This window comes from Pinus tabuliformis, chromosome J, assembly GCF_031772625.1.
Source record: "Pinus tabuliformis cultivar Carrire ecotype Pingquan chromosome J, CPIR1, whole genome shotgun sequence".
In the NCBI taxonomy this organism is placed as follows: Eukaryota; Viridiplantae; Streptophyta; class Pinopsida; order Pinales; family Pinaceae; genus Pinus; species Pinus tabuliformis.
Genome location: NC_142295.1, coordinates 1,400,016,609 through 1,400,036,413, shown reverse-complemented (window position 1 = coordinate 1,400,036,413; position 19,805 = coordinate 1,400,016,609). Strand labels below are relative to the sequence as shown.

Genomic DNA, 19,805 nt, shown 5'->3' with positions numbered 1-19,805 from the left:
ATTTTAGCTAGTGATGATCAACTGATCATATCTTGCAAGGAGGACCTTGCAATAGAGTTTAAAATGAAGGACATGGGTCTCATGCACTACTTACTCGAATTGGAAGTATGATAGGGTGATGAGGAATTGTTTATATCTCAAGGAAAGTATGCCAATGAGATACTTCAGAGGTTCCACATCGACAATTGCAAACCCATAGAGACACCTCTAGTGACCAATTGGATGAAAGAGGATGCCACTTCAGGTGAGGAAGTGGCTGCTACTCTTTACCAACACTTGGTGGGTTCACTAATGTATCTTGTGAGCACACGACTAGATATGTGCTATGCAGTCAACCAGTTAATCCAAGCTATGGTTAGGCCAACCAAATTATTTTGGAGGGCATCTAAGCATGTTCTACGATACTTTAAAGGCACTACATAGTTTGGAGTATGGTACAAACAAATAGAGGGAGTGAAGTTGTGTGGCTTCACAGATGCATATTTGGTGGGGAGTCCATCAGACTGAAAGAGTACATCACGGGGGAATTTCAGTGTGGGGTATGCAGTTGTTTCCTGGTACAGTGGGAACCAAAGATCTGTGGCACTCATCTCAACAAAAGTAGAATACATGGGTTCCAGTCAAGAAACATCTAAGGTGATCTGGATGAGAAAGATACTTGTTGGATTGTTTGCTGAGATTATGGATCTAACTGTCATCTACTATGCTAATTAGAGTTACATCAAGCTCTCTGAAAATCTTATTTTTTGCAATCGATCCAAGCATATAGATATATGGTATCACCATTTACAAGATCCTACGTAGACGTAGATAATGTTGTTGCAGTACATTCCAATAAAGGAACAAAATGTTGACATTTTGACAAAGGCCTTGTCACGAGGGAATTTCGAGTTCTACGGTTGCAAGAGAGGGGCAATTGATAATCCCTTTCTTGCTCAAAGGGAGCGTTGGAAAATGCATCAAGAAATTTTCAATTTGATTTTGTCTTGATTAAATTGAGAAAAAATGAAGTTCTATATCAACAGATAATTTGGATGATGTTAACTTGTGTGAAATTCCTTCTTTCACCCAGTTTACTCAATAAATTCAAGTTGGAGGAGTTAGAGTTTAGTTTTTCATGTGTGATTACTAATTTGTAGCAATCAGGGTTAGTTATCTCAAGTTGTTTTAGTTAAACTAGTTCCAACTTCTGGAGGAACTAGTGGAAGGTCAGTTAAGTAGTGGGACTTCAGTCAAACTCAATGATCATCCATTTAACTCACCAATCAACCCAAAATAGCTATTACATGCAGATAATTTGAGCTACCCAGTTGAGATGGAGATTTCAAGGCAATGTAACTTCAATTGTAAACTAGTCTTGAGTGTACAAGTGTTGCATGCAGTCAGATGATCAGCCTAAGGAGTTGCACAATTCAATTAGAGGAATTTCCTAAATAATAGGGGATAATTCCTCAAGGAATAACACAAGGAAATAAGAGCTCAAGCCGAGGAAAAATTTGACTAAGTCTGGGTCAGAGGCCTTCAGTGAGCAGAGAGATAGGTTGTGCACTTGTAGGGTGAGCTTAGTTGAGCAAATAAATTGTTATACATCTCTACTCATTTAATTAATGCAAGCATGTATTGTGGTTTTTAGCAGATTTCTTTCCCCAGATAAAAATACTTGTTGCATGTGTGTTATCTCTTCTTGCATGTCTGAAATTTTTGTTCTAAATTGTGGATTAATGTATGCATAACAGTAGAGTGGGTTTATGTCTGGTGATTTTGATTAAAACTTCATGAGCACTTGCAAATCTACAACCTAATTTCTACACAAAACCCTCAAAACCTAATATGTCTTCCAACTCCTCCACTATATATGCACTAAACATAGGAGAATTTAGATCATTTAAAGAAGATGATTTTCCTTTAGCCACATCCTTCAAAGACACTAGGTATGAGGATGAAGTGACTCCATTTCCCACTAGTCCTCCATGCAAATGCAAAGCCCATGCTATAGATGAGTCTTTCTAAAAGTTGTAGGTAAATAGTAAGAGTGATCATCAATGAGTTTATCTTTAAAAATAAATCATTATTAGTCCATTAGGTTTCACATTGAGTGTTGCAATTTATATTTTAGAACTACCAGATAATTGATGGAGTTCACCTAAAAGAGTAATGATTTACCTATTAGAAATGTAACCATGATTTGAAAACTTCCTAAATCATAAAATCCTCTTTTCTTAAGGCTTCCCTGGGAAATTTCTTAATATCATGCATGTTATCAAACACTTGGTGAATGAACATATTAGTAAACATACTTCGTATAGATATGTTGTTGAACGCTTCTTTGTCACACATGAAGTCAAGCACTTCATTAGCATCCTTGTGTTGCAAGAGAAGATGGTACTTGTCGATGTATTTAGAGAAATAAAGGATAATATTTGTACTAGAAAGAGCGAAGGGTTGTTCTTTCATAATGTAGAGAGCTACAACTACCTCAACAACAATTTGAATAGAAGGAAAGGATGAAAAACAAATGACACCTATTATATTCCACCCCTTCAAATATCCAACATTGAAGCTTGTAGTTTTCCATTGTTGATCAATGGAGCATCCTAGCATTCCCTCACTAAGAAAATTCATTGCAAAATGGAAAGATCCATCCTATCTCCATGCCACCTAATAAAATAAATCAACAAATGATCATGTTCTAGAAATTGATGCCATAAACCTGTTCCAACATGTTTTATTCACTAGGTCAATGAATAATTAGGTCTATTCTTACCAAAGAAAGAGTTAAAGAGACCATGTTTCCCAAGCATATTTGAATGACCATGTTCAATTTGTAGAGCCACCCTGAAATACATTTTATCTAATTTCAAAACTAATTTCATACACAAATTTTGCTTTGAAGATGGAAAATTCTATCATAACTCAATTGCCAATTGATAGTGATGATAGCTATTAGTACACAATAGTTGTGAATGGATGCGACTAATCATCATTCTTCACATAAAACTACACCACTTAAAATTACATATTAATGACCCATATAATAGTAGATTTCATACCAAATACCTCTAATTATTGGGTCAATAACATATTTCCTTATCTCATAATAAAATGAACTCTTAGCCAAACAAAAATAATTTTAAGCCTTACACCAAAATCTAAAACTATTTCTATCATAAATTATATACATAAAAAAATTAATATCATAATTGAAATAACCTTTAATAAAATCATATAATATATCACAGTAATTTTATACATAGTTTTATCACTCTCCTATTAAAACACAATCTCGTAAAAAAAATATTTTGTTATACAATTTTATACCTAAACTAGATATCACTCCTCTATTATAACAAAATCCAGTAAAAAAATTATTTTCTTATACAATTTATATAAGTCACTCTAACACAATCTAGTAAAAGAAACATTTTCTTATACAGTTTTATACAAAAACTAGATATCACTCTCCTGCTCAGGGATGGAATTTGACGGGCACTTTGCCCATCATAAGGCTTTTTGAATGTATTTGACGGCTGGAATTTGTCCATGCCCGTTTTGACTGACGTGCCCGGAAGAGTAAAAAACGTTTTTTTGACGTTTGGAACTTTTTCCAAAACGTTCTTACGCCCGTTGCTTAGGGTTGGAATTTTTTTGAAAAACGCCATTCCCTTATCTCGCAGGGCCGTCACACACACTGTTTCCTTCCTTTTCCTATTCTCGCGCAACTCCTTTTCGCCTGACATCATGCTTTACTCTCAACTGCAGCGTGAAACTCTTGGCTACATGAGGCAAGTAGCTCAATGAATTGTGGAAATGTCAAGAGGGCCGAGGCTGTCAAATTAGCATGTGGGAGCAGCCAATGGCCATAGCCATTTTTTCTGAAATTTCTTCTCTTAAAAACGAAGTCTCGTCCCCAATAGCAGCGAATTTTTCCCTCCGCTAGAGATTTAGTTTTTTGTGGAGAATGGGCAATTCCCACTTGTTCCGCGAGTCGCACCATTCCCTTAGCCGAAGATTTTTTCTCTGGGAAAATTTGGAATCTTTCCCTGGACGATTTCGGGGATCTGTGCATGCCACTGCATGGTCTCCCTGTCTTTCACCCAACGAATGTGGCCCGTGGGCTTGTTTTCTTTGTACAATCGAGTTCATGATTCACAGTGCACACTCTCTCTCAACGCATTGCCCATTCAAACTTATGCCTGTCGCCCAGCTTAAGATTGGCTCCAAGGAAACTGCGAGGAAATTACAAATTGGTGCTTCAAAGTTCAGGTTAGTGATTGATTTTTTATTCTTCAAACACTGTGGGTCTACCGTCTGATTGTTGTTAGCTTTTAATTTTTTATTTCATAAATTTCACAAGAGTCTACCGTCTAATTGTTGCTAGCTTTTAATTTTTTATTTCATAAATTTCATAAGAGATTTGGATATGTGTAATTGCTCACCGCTCTTTAAACAGGGGTTTATTGGAGATTTAAATTCTTTTATGAAATGATTGTCGATTGTTTCACTGTCTACAAGTGTCTCCCAAAATTTACTTAATACACATTATTAATTTACTTCTTTTTTTTTCCGAAAAAAAAACGAACTTTTATTGAAGAAATAAAAAATTACTTTTCATATGCTTCAGCATCTCTGTTTGGACTGTAAGACTGCTTTTGTTATCCAACAAAAACGTCCTACCTTCAACAAAAAAACCAACTGTTCTTTGAATGAACTGCTATAGACTGTTTTTTCCTTCTAATCTGTTCAGCCATAAACCGTGACATCCCTTTCAAAAAGGGGCAACAGAACCATCATAAAAGACGGGTCCATTAAAGACATAAGCTTGGATCTGCTCCCTTGTATTGCTAAGCTTGTAAAAATAATCCATTGCTTTCTGTAAAATGGCATGGTATTGCACAAATGCAATTACAGTCACAAATACATCATCTTACGACCGTAAAAGTTATTGATGCAAAGATCATTTTAAGTAAAATTAAAAGAAAGATATTCGCTTCACTCTAGACACTGAAAATGTCTCCTATGCCTAGTACCTACGAATCACGATCTTTGCATTTTAAGGTATAGTAGTTGTTCACGATTCCCGATGGATTATTGTATTTTACAATCATTTTTTTTTTCAAATCTTGCTCTAAAAATAATATATTATACTGTTGTATAGGAGACGACTAGATAACAACAGAGTTTTAGAAATTGGTACGAGAGAAACCCACTATGATTCTGAAACCATGCAGCTCCGTAACTTGTAATCTTTATTAATAAGCGCTAAGGTTTTCTTTTATGGTGCAGCGCAGTTTTTATGCCCAAAAGTTTTGACCACATAATGTTTCTGTGCCCCGTTATGCACTTTTCCTTTCATTAACCCGTTAATTCTTCGATTATAAGTACTTACAGAAGGATGAAAGATTATAGAACTTAGTTATGGACAAAAATACAATGGGAAACATACTCCGCAATCGGGAGATATAACTGTGTGGAATTTGACTTCCTTACTCAATTTGGATCAATGGGATTTCATTACATGTTATACTTTTTTCTAGTTCCATGCATGAATGAAAAAAGAAAAATCTGAAGACAGGCCGTAGTCGATGTTGTGTTTGGAACTGAGGGAGTTGAGTGGCATCATGGATTTGAAAATGAACAAGGCATGTCCTAGTCCAGGATTAAACAGCCAATCGTGCACATCCCATAAGATTTGAACACGAACTCCTTCTACATAAATGGTATCGTTGCCCCTGAATTTCCAGGGCAATTGATTCACTTCCACCAGGGTTGGAATTTCGATTTGAACTTTATATATATTAGTGTTTTATATAATTTTAATATTGACTTTATTGTTTTAATTATTTTTTTAATTTAATAAAAATTGTAATAATTGATTTTTTCTAACTTTAAAAAAATATTAATAATAATTATTATTAAAATTATATATTTAAAATTATATATATATATATATATATATATATATATATATATATATATATATATATATATATATATATATATATATTTTGTTTATAAATAGTATATAGAAAATAATATAATCAACCTAAATTATATTTTGCTTTAGAGAAAATAGGGGGTGGTTCAAAAAATATGGAATTGTTATATATTATGTTTTTTTTTTATATATATATGAGGATCTAATAAAATGTTGATAATTCTATAAAAAAAAATATTTCAAATTTAAGATTACAATTATATGTAAGATTTAACAATATTATTAAGATGTTGAAATGCTAAGAAAATTTAAAAGTTTAACTATATAGATTAATATTCAAAATCAAAGTTCAAATAAATATTAATGTAGATATGAGGATTTCAACATATAACAACTTCCTTAATTTGATATGCCTTTGTCTTTACTTCTTCTTCAAATAAATATTAATATAGATATGAGGATTTCAATATATAGCAACTTCCTTAATTTGATTACCCTTGTCTTTACTTGTTCTTCTTATTTTTCCATTCGAGTGCTTCCATCCTCTTCTAAGTCTTCACATCTTAGCTCAAACCTCTTCCTTAACCATTGCCCTTGTCTTTACTTGGTCTTCTTATTTTTCCATTGCAATGCTTCCATCCTCTTCTAAGTCTTCACATCTTAGCTCAAACCTCTTCCTTAACCATTGCCCTCGTCTTTACTTGCTCTTCTTATTTTTCCACGCCCAGTTCAAGATTGACTCCAAGAAAAGTTCAAGATTGACTCCAAGGAAACTGCCAGGAAACTGCAAATTTGCGCTTCAGGTTAGTGATTGATTTTTTCTTCAAACACTGTGGGTCTAATTGCTGCTACGTTTTAATTTTTGATTTAATAAGTAATTTAATTTTTTATTTCACAAGAGATTTGTATGTGTAACTGCTCACAACTCTTTAAAACAAGGGTTTATCATTATGCAGAATATGGTTTCTTGGCCTGGAAATTGACATTCCACTGAAAGTTTCTTTTGGTTTTCAAAAAGCTTCTGGGTTTTTAAACTTATTTTACAACGAATAAATATGTTAAAACTTCAACCGACAGTGATAAAAACAAAAATTATTTTTTGTTTTTAAAAAGATTCTTGGCTAAATTATGTATGAGTGTTAATCGCCTTTGAGTGTTTTTATTTTTTGATCTTTGGATCTCTAACCCAATTTTCTTGACTTGCACTTGATTGGTTCTTAGATTACATTAGAATCATCTTGTGTTTGAGAATTCTCTTGCGTAGATCACATTTGCATAATTAGAATTCTCATTTTCAGAATATGAATGAAAAATGTGCATAGATTACATTTGCATACTTTTCAAATGAATTGTGCATAGATTACAATTGCATAGCTTACATTCTGAAAAATCAATCGTAGATTTAGATCAGCTTTCTTTGATTTCAATTTACATATTTTTATGCTTGTTTTTAACACATAAAAATAAAAAAATAAAAACTTTTTGGAATTGATTTGCATTAGTTTTTCTTGATGAAATTAGTGCATTAGAGAATTTGTTATATTTTCTCTTAGTGATCAATTTCTTGCATTGTTGGAAGTGAATGGAAACTCTCTCCTTACTTTAGTTAGGATTCATCGAATTGAAAAGATTACATTATCATATTCGATTGCATTCAGTTTTGGGTCGGGTCATAACACCATTGGTTTCATATCCATTTATCCTTTTGAGTAATAACAGCCTAAATAACACAGCGCTTAATTAAAATTCATCTAGTAATTTTTACATTTTTAGGGCTCTTTCCACCAATCTAGCTTAGGCTAGTATCTTGGAGTAGGGAGTAATTAACTCTCCAAGATAGTAAAACAAACAAGTAGCTGTATCTTGTGGTAGGAGATAAATTCCAATTGTTACATCTATGCTCTGGGAAATCTCCTCTTAAAGGAGAAGCACGAGATCATATCTGAACTAGTGTGGGAATCAATCCTTCCTCATTGGGAACGATAGAAGATATTCACGTATTAAAAACGGTAAACCTCGGATTAACCATTGTCGAGGAGCCTGGGGTCACTTGTTGGTAAACCTTGGATTATGTCAAGGAGCCTTCAAGGGGATTGAGCTTGTTACTCTGCCCTTGCGTGCGTATCAGATCGTATACTGTTCCCCCAGGTATATTTGTTTCCATTGGTAACCTTAGTGACCATATTCTATAGGATTCTTTCCTAAGGTGACGGTGGAGGGAAGATCCCACTGTACCTGGAGTAGACATCGACTAGACTCACTTAGATTTTATGTGGGGTTCTCTTCACTCAAGACGGTTTAGTGGAAAAACTTGTGCCAGTCTATTCATTAAGCAAGTTGTCGGGGTAACTGTTCCAACCGCCATTTCTGTATTGAATTCTGCGACGTTAGATTTCATCACCAATTAGTGTTTTCGATACGGAAAGTTACTGTTTGTGTGTGGTTTGACTCCTAGATTTGATAGTGCGTGTTAATTTGTTTGTTTTTACTTTTAGAGACCATAGGTGTGAATTGTGAATTTTAATTGTTAGGTGTGAATTGTGAATTGTTAATTTTAGTTTTAAATTGTTAATAAAATTCACTGAAGTTGAATATAATGGCAAATGTTCCGGAATTTACCAACCAAGGAATCCCTCTTAATGAGAATCCTAGTACTTTTCCTTACTTTTGATTACGTTTGGAATTTTTTAAGATCAAATATTTTGATGAGTCATCAAGCAATAATCACAATTATGTTATTATTTATATGAAGTATCGAAACTATTATTTAGAACTTACATGGAGTAAAAGGAGTTTTCGCTTTATCTTAACCCTAAAATTGTGAGTGAAGTCATGACATTTATTATTTAAAATATAATTTTATTATATAAATTGATTCAAAATTTTAAAACTATTTAAAATATATTTTTATTATATAAATTGATTTTAAATTTTTAAAAACTTTTAATTAAAACGGTTTTATAAATTATACCACTGAAATTTATAATTTAATACTATTTCAACCAAAAATTAAGAAGGAATGTATTATCCAACAAGGAATATATTAGCCCTCTCAGGATGACTCAAAATCTGATTTTTCGCAAAATTTGGATAACTACATGTATGCTACTGTGAATTGATTTTTTTTCCTTAAGAAGTCTATTGTGTGAGGAAGTGGGTTTCCATCGGATAATCCATTAACTTTACTAGAAAGTAAAGGGCTTTATTGTTTTCATTAATCTGATAATTCCCCCAATGAGACACATGTGACAATCAACATCTTTCACTGTCACAAGATTCCACTTGTCCAAAAACACTTTCCTAGGAAATTGCATCTTCATTCGTGAGTCATGACTCTCATATAATCCATCTTCTACCATCTTCTTATCAAAATCCTACTACAGTTTATCTACTAATAGCCACACTATCTCAGGAAAAATGGAATACTCTATTCCTAAGTTTTAACTTATAACCTTTTAGGGAGAACACTAGATTTAAAATAATTAACCAAAATCATGCTCCATTTTGACTGCTAAAAACAAGGCCTTCTCACGCACAGTGGGATAACCGACACACTTGGCGATACTAAAATCGAACATAAATTGAAGCTTTACCATAATTAGAGTTCCTTTGAAATCAAAGCCTAAATTGATGTCACATGATTTAGATTAGATGGTGACATGGTGCATTGTTAAGGCATTTTTTTGTGGTAGGATTTTAAGTTTCTAAGAGTTCTATTTGTAGATATAAAGTTATTTTTTTTGTAAGTTTTTTAAATTATTAATTTATTGTTATTGTTTTTCATGTAGGTACATTATTTAAATAGAAATGCCTCCAAAAAGAAAGGGTCAATCAACTATTAACAATTTTTATGGATATTCTAAGACATCAAAGACTTCTAATGTTAAAGATATTCCATCTATACCCGATTTGAATGATGATGCTAATGAAGATGTAAATGAAGAGTTTGTTGTTAATCTAGAAATTCCTGGCCATGAAAAGGAAGGACAAGATGGTGGATCTAGTAGTTCGAGGAGGAAGGCTTTCTCAAAACGTGAATTTCGAGAAGAGTGGACGATAAAACATCCTTGGGTTTATAGTATCAACGTTGAATATGGAAAGATTCGTATGAAGTGAAAAATTTGTGAGAAATACAAAGCTCAAGGTCCATGGGGTATTGGAGATGGATGTAATACCATTCAATATGATGCTATAACAACTCATGCAAAATATATTATTCATCAAACATCAACTCATAAAAATTTGTATGAAATTGAAAGGTTGGCAAAGCCCATTACAGAACACCTAGTGACAATAAATGAGGCTAATAAGGAAAGGGTCATAACCACTATGAAGTTAGCATATTTTATTGCGCAAAAGGATATTTCAATTGCTACTTATGAAGATCTTTGTCATCTTCAAATGCATCTTCGAACACCTAATATGCCTTTTCGAGTGGAGTATTCTTCCTACATAAATAGAAAAGCAGCTACTGAATTTATTCACTCTATATCAGATTACCTTGAAGAGGTTCAAACTAGAAAAATGTTTGAAAGCCCATTTTTCTCTATAATGTTAGATGAAAGTATAGACAATGGTTTGGAACAACACCTTGCCGTGTATTCTACATATCTAGACTTGAAAGGATTGGGCCCTTCAGTGTCACAATTTATGAAAATGATCATTGTTCCTGATGGAGAAGGAAAGACTATATATGATACCATCATTAATTTAAGGGAAACAAGGTAGTTGAAAAATGAGAAACTAATAGCAGTTTCGACTGATAGTGCTTCATCTATGGTTGGATGTGAAAATGGATTTGTCACATTGCTAAAGTATGATTTACCAAATCTTATTGGTACTCATTGCATTGCACATCGTGAAGCACTTGCAGCATCAGATGCTTCAAAAAAGATACCAGAGTTTTTGTTTGTTGAGAAAATAGCAAACAAGGTATACTCATGGGTTGGAAATTCAGCAAAGAGAAATAATGAACTCGTTTCTTTATTGGAGATAATGGAAATAGAATCCTTGCAGGTTCTTCAAATCCATGGGATTAGATGGCTCTCTAGGGGTCAAGTGGTTGAAAGACTAGTTACATTAATGCCTGCTATTTTGAGTTTGTGGAAGAGAGAAAGAAAGAATTCATGGTATGATAAGGCAAGAATTTTTTCAGTTCAATTTTGTTTGAATATGCTTGCTGATGTTTTGAATGAGTTGAATAATCTAAACAAAAAATTTCAAGAAGATAATGTGGATGTCACATCACTTGGAATAGCTATTGACCATACATTAAATTCTCTTAAAAGATATTTCTGCAAATCAGATTCTTTTGCTGAAGGTGCTGTACATCTTACTAAATTTTTAAAAGACTCTAAAGATGGATTCCTTGAAAATGTTGACAAAGAGGGAAATACCCATAGACATGATTTGTTGTATATTCCAATCCATGATGAACAATTGCCACAACCAATGGCAACTTGCATTGATGGCTCCCTTGAGAGTTGCATACAACTTACAAGAAACTATGTCCAAGCATTGATTGAGAGTTTCAATTCAAGATTTCCAGATCTTCATCTTTTTAATGCAGCAAGGTTGTTTAGTCCTTGTCATTATCCATCAGATCTTTATGTCAGAGAAAATAATGCAAATCATTGGCTTGAAATACTTTTTTCGCATTTGCAGCATAAAACATGTAATGAAGGTGAAAATGTACCAACATTTGATGTTACAGCATGTAAAAGAGAACTATACCAATTTATTGATGTGGTTTATTTGAACAGAGAAAGATTTCCAATGAAAGATGCATGGAAAGTGTTTTCTCAAACAAAAGATTGGCACTCTAGGTATCAAAATATGCTAAAATTATGGCAAGCAATGCTTGTCATACCAGCGAGCACTGTCGCATGTGAACGAGGGTTCTCTAAGCAAAATATGATCAAAGATATAAGGAGAACAAGACTATCAATTAACACACTTGATGCATTGATGCGTATATCATTAATAGGTCGTAACACAACAGATGTGGAATGGGAATGAGTTTATGAGATTTGGAAAACTGCAAAGGAAAGAAGACTCTTTGACAGGTGTGAATTATTAAGTTACATGTTTTTTTACTTTGCACAAAGTTTATATATATTATATATAGTTGTCCTCTACTATATTTATATTTTTTATATGAAATTTTAACGTTCTTTGTTTATTGATGGAATGTGGAATACATGCATGAACAGTTACATTGATGATCACTGATGTAAAAAGAAATTGAAGATATCATTTGAAAGTTTTTTCATGTGTTGTTGTTATAGGTTGATGGCACATGAAAAATGCCATCAAGGTTGAAAAATGGCCACATCTTACCAATCTTGTAGAAAATGTGATAAAAGATGTGATGCCTTTGGATTTTATCATTTTGGTACTATGGCATATCTTTTCTCGCTTTATGCTTCTCAAGATGCATTTAAATACAAGGAGATTTTTTTGCACATATATGTGATTCCCTTCTTTATTTGGCTTTAATGCATAACTTTCATGAAACATGAAGCATTTCATTGCTTTAATTGTCATTGGAGCAATGGAATTTAGAAACTTGTAAGTTGTGACATTAGTTTGGTGTAACTGGATTTTTGAGTAAACCATCATTTATGTATATGTATGAATTAATAATTTGTTTCCAAACGTATTTCTCTTATTGGATGGTTGGAAGTTGGTGGTACATTCTTATGCCTTTTTAAGGTGTCATATATTTATATTTTGTATCAAACATTATATTAGATAATGTCATAAATTATCTCTGAATTTGCATGGAACTTAGTCTTATTAGGCATCTAAATATTCATGTAGCATAATGTAAATTGTTGGCTTTAAATGATAATTTAAATATATGAAATGGATAACCATCAAGCGTTTTACCTTGGACTGATTATATAATTTAAATGAGCAAATTTCAAATGTTCAACACTTTTTATTGAAACCTCCACAATTGAGTTTTTTCAAATTTTGGTTTTTTTCCCTTACAATAAATATATGAAAATTTTCAACATAATTATTTATTGAATGGTAATTTTTTAATCAAAACTTTATTAGTGAAAGGTTAATTTATTATGAGAACATCACTCTTGAAGGGCAAAATTTTTAATATAACGTTTCTTGACGGGAAGCATAAGGACCCAAAATGTCAAAAAAAAATTGTATGACGGCTGAAGAGAAATCCAAATTCCAACCCTGCTCCTGCTATAAAACAAACTCAAAAAAAAAAAAAAAATCTTATACAATTTATATAACTCACTCTATCATCGGTAAAACATCTTATATTTTTAAAATTATAATATCTTACCTTGAGGATTAGTCATGTCACGTGTCTTTCTAAAAAAATTACTTGAGGATTAGTCATGTCATGACTCTTTCTAAAAAAAATTACTTGAAGATTAGTCATGTCTCTTTCTCAGAAATTTACACAAATAAAAATATATTATATAATTTATTTGTATAAAATTTATAAATATCTAATATATATAAAATTATGTAAATCTCTGTTATATAATTTATTTCCAAAAAATTCAACATCATCAGTATTTTGACTTGATTATCTTATTACACCCAAGACCGCATTCTTTTTTAAGGGTTATCTTGATTATCTTGTTACAACCAAGACCGCATTCTTGTTTAAGGGTTATCTTCTCACATCCTTCCGATGTACATGTGAACCTCAAACGTACACGTACACATCTGACGTTTGAAGATTGCACCCCACACAACGTGTCACCATCTAGATTCTAAATGCCGATGATAACCATAGAAAAATGAATCAGGGGGCACATAATCAAAGTTAAATTAAAGCGGAGGAAGCCATGGATTCATCGCCTGATTTGCTGCAGAGATCTAGTCCGAGCCTGAACCTCGGCTCAGCGCTGAGTCTGATCCTTCTGGCGATTTCTTTTATCTGCGTGGTGAAACGGAGTCTGAGAAAACGGTTTCCCCCGGGTCCGTCTGGATGGCCTGTGATCGGCAGCCTTCCACTTCTGGGCAACATGCCCCATCACTCACTCTATCAGCTATCGAAGCAATACGGTCCGATCATGTATTTGAAGCTCGGGACAACCGACACTGTGGTCGTCTCCTCGCCAAAGATAGCGGAGGCATGCCTCAAAACGAACGACCTCAACTTCTCCAACCGGCCAGGCAACTCTACGGCCAAATACATTGGCTACGACTCCAACGGCCTCGTCTGGGCTCCCTACGGCCCCCGCTGGAGAATGATGCGAAAGATCTGTAACATTCATCTCTTTGGCGGCAAGGCCCTGGACGATCTGCGGTCCGTGCGTGAAGAAGAGGTCGGGATACTGGTGAAGGCTATTCTCGAACATGAGCGACAAGGGAAGGCCGTGAACCTCGGGGAAGTGCTCAACATCTGCGCTGCCAACGTCATCGGGCAGACTCTGTTGAGCAAGCGCGTGTTCGATTTCCAGGGGCGTAGTGCCGGCGAGTTCAGACAGCTGGTGGTGGAGCAAACGGATTTGGCCGGTAAGTTTATTATCGGCGACTTCGTGCCCTCTCTGGCTTGGATGGATCCGCAGGGCGTACGGACTAAGATGAAAAAGCTGCACATAAGGGTTGATGAGTTCATAAGTAAGATGATAGAGGAGCACCAAACCGCATCGTGCAACGGAGCGAAGGCCGACTTTCTTAGTATTCTTTTGCTTCTTAGAAATGATGCGGAATCCGAAGAAGGAAAGCTCACGAATGATGAGATTAAGGGCCTTTTACTGGTGAGTCTTATTAAATTCATTGTATTGAATTTCATAGGAAAAAACCCAATTTTATCCTCTGTTCTGATCTTGCAAAAACCTATCGAAAATTTTCGAATTAGTAATTTTCCCAAAAATGTCGAGATTATAAGTTTTACAGGATTAAAAATGAAATGTTTTTGATTCTACTATTTCTGTTTTCCAAATTTCGGAAGCTTACGTTATACTTGCAACTTATACATGTATATTTTTTAGACCATGTTCAATGCAGGAACGGACACATCTTCGATTACAGTGGAATGGGCAATAGCAGAGCTGATACGCCACCCGAACATCATGAAGAGATGCCAAGAAGAAATAGAGTCGGCAGTAAAAGGGGAGCAAAGAAAGGTGAAGGAGTCAGACCTCCGAAACCTCCCGTACTTGCAGGCCGTGGTAAAGGAGACGTTACGGCTGCACCCCTCCGTTCCCCTCCTGCTGCCTAGGATGACAGTCGAGGCGTGCGAGATAGAGGGGTACTACATACCCAAGAACGCTCGACTCATGGTGAACGCGTGGGGTATGCAGCGCGACCCGGGCGTGTGGGAGAGGCCGCTGGAATTTGATCCCGGTAGGTTTATTGGTAGCAGTGTTGACGTGAGGGGGAGCGATTTCCAGCTAATCCCCTTCGGCGCAGGCAGACGGATCTGTGCGGGCATGAGCATGGGAATCCGCATGGTTCAACTCATGCTTGCTACCTTAGTCCATTCCTTTGACTTGTCTCTCCCCCATGGCCAGCCACCCGAGACGCTTGATATGGCAGAATCTTCTGGTCTCACAATGCGCAAGGCAGCGCCGCTGCTGGTTGTTCCCGCCGTTCGTATCCCTATCCATGACCACAAGTAATGGACACCATTTGTCAAGAGGATAGTGTGGTTTAGATTACGTAGTGTACATGCTTGAATTATGTAAATTTAAAAATTGAGGCTGAAAGTCTATTTTTCAGTAGCTGTAACATAATAGTGTTGTCTACCTTACGCCACTTAAATGTTTTTTTTTTTTTAAAGAAAAATCAGAAAAAATCAGATTGTTGGAGTTTTTAATGGGTTTTTTAAAAGTAGAAATGAATTAGTATTATCGAAAACTCAAAAACATTTGATATTTGATAGCTACGATTCAAATTTTCAAAAAAATTTGTTAAATTTTATCATAACCTTATCCAAATTTCTATTATTTTTAATTCAAATTTACAAAAAAAAATTATTAAATTTTATCATAATGTTATCCAAATTTCTATTATTTTTTAAATTAATTTGTAAATGCTTAACCTAATATATAGTGACTGAAGAATTGGTGCTTTATATTCTTTTAGCTTCACAGGTAATTATTATGCTTTAATATAACTGAATGTATAGTGAATGTCTGTAAGAAACGGGATCAAATTCGATAGACGAGCGAGGTAATTATTATGTGTGCTTATTATGTTTTAATATAACTGAATGTATAGTGAATGTTTGGTAAGAAAATGCATCAAATTCGAGAGACGGGCGGGAGAGGAAGAGTTAGTAGACGAAATGGACATTTGATTGTCATGGTTTTGCTGATTTATTGTAAGAGTTAGTAGATTAAATGGACATTTGATTGGCGTGTTTTTTCTGATTTATTGTATTTCTGACATATTCCTCATTTACATTTACTTGGGTTTATTATAGGTCAGTTTGAAAAGTGAGTTGTTATCTCTATAGTGGTTAATGTAGTATTGTTTGTTAACGATATTTTGATCATGTTTAATATTATAATTTATATGTTTAACAAGGGGAGCTGCAGGGCAGCAAGTCACTCGATGGTTAATGTAGTATTGTTTGTTAACGATATTTTGATCATGTTTAATATTATAATTTATATGTTTAACAAGGGGAGCTGCAGGGCAGCAAGTCCCTGCCTCGAGTGGATGATTTACTTGGGTTGAAGGGGGCTTGCTTCTGCATATGAAGAAGCTTATCAAGATAATAGTGGAGACCTGTACCTGACCTATGAACTGAACCGATACCAAACAACCACAGGAAAGAGCAAGAGAATCAAATATCTGCGCTACAAGTATATAGACTTGTTAGAGCAACCACAAGAAAGAGCAAGGGAATCAAATATCTGCGCTACAAGTATATAGACTTGTTAGAGTCCAAATAACTTGCTATTGAATCTGTTCACACAACTTATAAAATGAAGCCTCTTCCTGTCCACCCATGACACCGTTTCAAAGTCTCAACAACATGTTCAGAACATTGATTCTAAATACTCTCTATTGAGACACTGCTTTAAGCTACTAAATAGTTTAGGGAGAAATTGAAATAGAAATTAATTTACATACTTGCTTGAAGATGAAGCTGGCTGCACGTAACAGGATCTGCTGCCAGACTAAAAACCCAAGATTTATGTATGTAGGTTTTCAACTATTCGATCTACTGTTGCCAGCAATATTCTTGATACATTAATAAGAATATTTATTCAAACGTGAGATGAACTTAGTTATAACTAAATCAAAAGTAGTTAACCCCAAACAAAACTGTTTTTCGATTTATTACCTATTATTGAAAATATAATCATAATTGCCACTTCTTCAATAATAATCATAATTGCCACTTATTGAACAGGGAAAAAAATCAAGTGCAATACAGACTGGAAAATGCCATGGCTGTGAAATACTAAACCTTGAAACTGAGTATCTCAAGAAAAGTGCAACAAATTATCATCGGATAAAAGACACTCAGTCTATGATGATATTTGTGAAGACCCTTCCATCGCTAGACTTAATTAGATACTTGTGGCAGTGGACGCTATACCAGGGAACTCCAGTGGACGCTATACCAGGGAACTTCAGTAAGGCTGCAAAGGTTGCAAAGATGAAAGACGACTTATTAATTTACTCTGAGATGCTATTAAAAGAAGGGAAATATGAGCTAGCAATTAAATCCATTTTGTTTCACGTCCTAGGTTATCTTTGGGATGAATGGGAAGATAAGTTGTTTTCCTCACTAAACTCTATTTGAGACTTGAAAAATGACAGGAAGAGCAAGATATTCTCTACCTAGAGTATGCTATTGAATACTTTGGTGTTAGAAAAAGTAAAAATGATACATTTTGTACCGTGTTTAATTGTTATTCTAATGATGCCAGAGGCAATGAAGGTAAAGAATTATAGAAACCATAGCCAAACCTCACGGGCTCAGATAAGTGTTCAACAACATGGTTGCATGGACTCTGGAGTGCACACTTGGGCTGCATGTATGGTCGGTGTATCAACCTTGTATTGTTTTGTTCTTAATTTATGCCAACACATATAATAAAAATTTTAAAAATTAATAAAAATTAAAATGAATAAATAATAAATTAATTAAATTTCAAATAAAAGGAAAAGACTTGTCAGGTGGAGATTGCATGCATTTTGCGTGTTTGAACCTTCATCCACTAGTCACCACAGTTGAGTGCTCTATTAGTCACCAAACTTGAGCTAATGCCAAAAACATGGCAGAAATTTTTTATGCAGGTTGTGATATGATCATGCGTCCCATTAATCTCATTGCAGACATGAGAAATGGCTTCATGTAAATAACTTTGTGGTAATTCCTGTGTTCAACTCTATGTACAATCTTGCACCGATGCATCTTGGATATTCAACATGTTGTTTGATGTCGTCAGAACTGCCCTATTGCCAGAAGATAAGGGGAGGGTAGGCATTTAGACCAGTATTAGATGCCTACATGATTCCCTAATGTTGGATGGACAACCGTTGGATCATCGCAACTACCTTCTTGTATTGATTCACTATAACCAGACCCTGAAAAGAAGAGTGAAAGCCAAAGGAAAGAAGGGAAAATGTACGAGCGAAGGACAACTGCATTATATACGTTGCAAAGATAATTTCATAACCTCTATTCAGAGGTTATTCACGTTCCAGATGCAAATTCAGTTAATGGAGACCCTTCGTGCAGTTCCATATCCCTTTCCAATTGCAATAAGAATATACATGGGTCTACTCATATAGGTCTCATAAACTTAAATATATATGCACGACAGCTAGCTACCTACTGGACCGGGGAATACCCTCTTTCTTTATCAGTGCCTTCGATGCAAGGAAGGTCCGATGCTAGGAAGGAAGGGATTCAAAGCGAAGTGGATCCTTGCTAAACTCCATTACCTATTATTGGAAAAAAATAAGATGATACAGCATGAACAACTATCAGGTAAGCGAAATCCGCCAGCGGAATAACTGTGGGTAAAAAACCTCCATCTCCAGCTGGAAGAGATTAAAACTTCATAAGAAGAAACCATATCTCTTGCTTAACCAGTTTATGCAGAAGTAGGTATGAAACTGTGGCATTTGGAGACCGTTCAACGGATATATATATTGGAAGAGAGCGCTAATACGCTATAGTAATTTCGATAGATACTACCTCATCGCCAAAATGAAATTGACCTACAAGCAGGGGAAAAGGTAGGAGCATCCTCTTTGCTGACAGTGTGGTTTTGATCTCCAGGTTAGCCACAGTGTAGTGTTGGTTTCCAGTTTAGCCACATGATAGTCTTAGGTTTTTTTAGCTTTTTTCCTTTGATAATAGCGAATTAAATACTGTAGTATTCATTCTGCATAGATAGGTACACATTCTACCCATTAAAACCATTCTCTTGGTGAAAAGAGTCCACTTTCTTCTCAACAAAATAATACCATTTCCTTTCCCAGGAGGGAACTAATTTTCTCTACCTGGACATGCGATTCTTTCAGCATTTTAGTCGAATTTTTTTTTCTCTTAGCCCCCATTATCTCTTCATGCCTTAGGAAGCTTGCTAGTTTCTATAAGTAAGAAACCTAGCCCACATGCGATCACTGGTCTTCACTCAGTTTTGAGAACGTTTCTTTTATTTCTTCTTTCCTCTGAAACACGGAACTAAAAACATCAACGAATGTATCAGTCTAAGGGAAGATGCAACAACTATTTTGACTCTTCAAGACATCTCAAAAGATATTGTATCCAAGATGCAAAGACCTCCAACTCTTGGCCAGATTGAAATTAATTGCAAGTAGTACTTCCCCTTCTTTCGAAGGATCTGGTTTCAGAGTATTTAAAGAAAATTAGTATGTGCCTGGATGACAAACACTATTGGAATGC

At 34.7% G+C, this 19,805-nt stretch overlaps 1 protein-coding gene across 1 annotated transcript; it reads left to right on the top strand.

Annotated features, from left to right (window-relative positions):
• The first annotated feature begins 13,716 nt into the window (after window positions 1–13,716).
• Window positions 13,717–15,743, top strand: LOC149232597 (flavonoid 3'-monooxygenase CYP75B137-like). Its single transcript, XM_089379451.1, has 2 exons — window positions 13,717–14,682; window positions 14,917–15,743. Exons 1-2 carry the CDS (start codon window positions 13,765–13,767, stop codon window positions 15,544–15,546), a joined length of 1,548 nt encoding a protein of 515 aa, XP_089235577.1. The 5' UTR covers window positions 13,717–13,764; the 3' UTR covers window positions 15,547–15,743.
• The last annotated feature ends 4,062 nt before the right edge of the window (window positions 15,744–19,805 follow it).

Coding starts and splice junctions, on each gene's coding strand:
- LOC149232597 (XM_089379451.1), top strand. CDS start 13,765: ATGGATTCATCGCCTGATTTGCTGCAGAGATCTAGTCCGAGCCTGAAC. Junction 14,683..14,916: donor AGATTAAGGGCCTTTTACTG/GTGAGTCTTATT, acceptor TATATTTTTTAG/ACCATGTTCAATGCAGGAAC.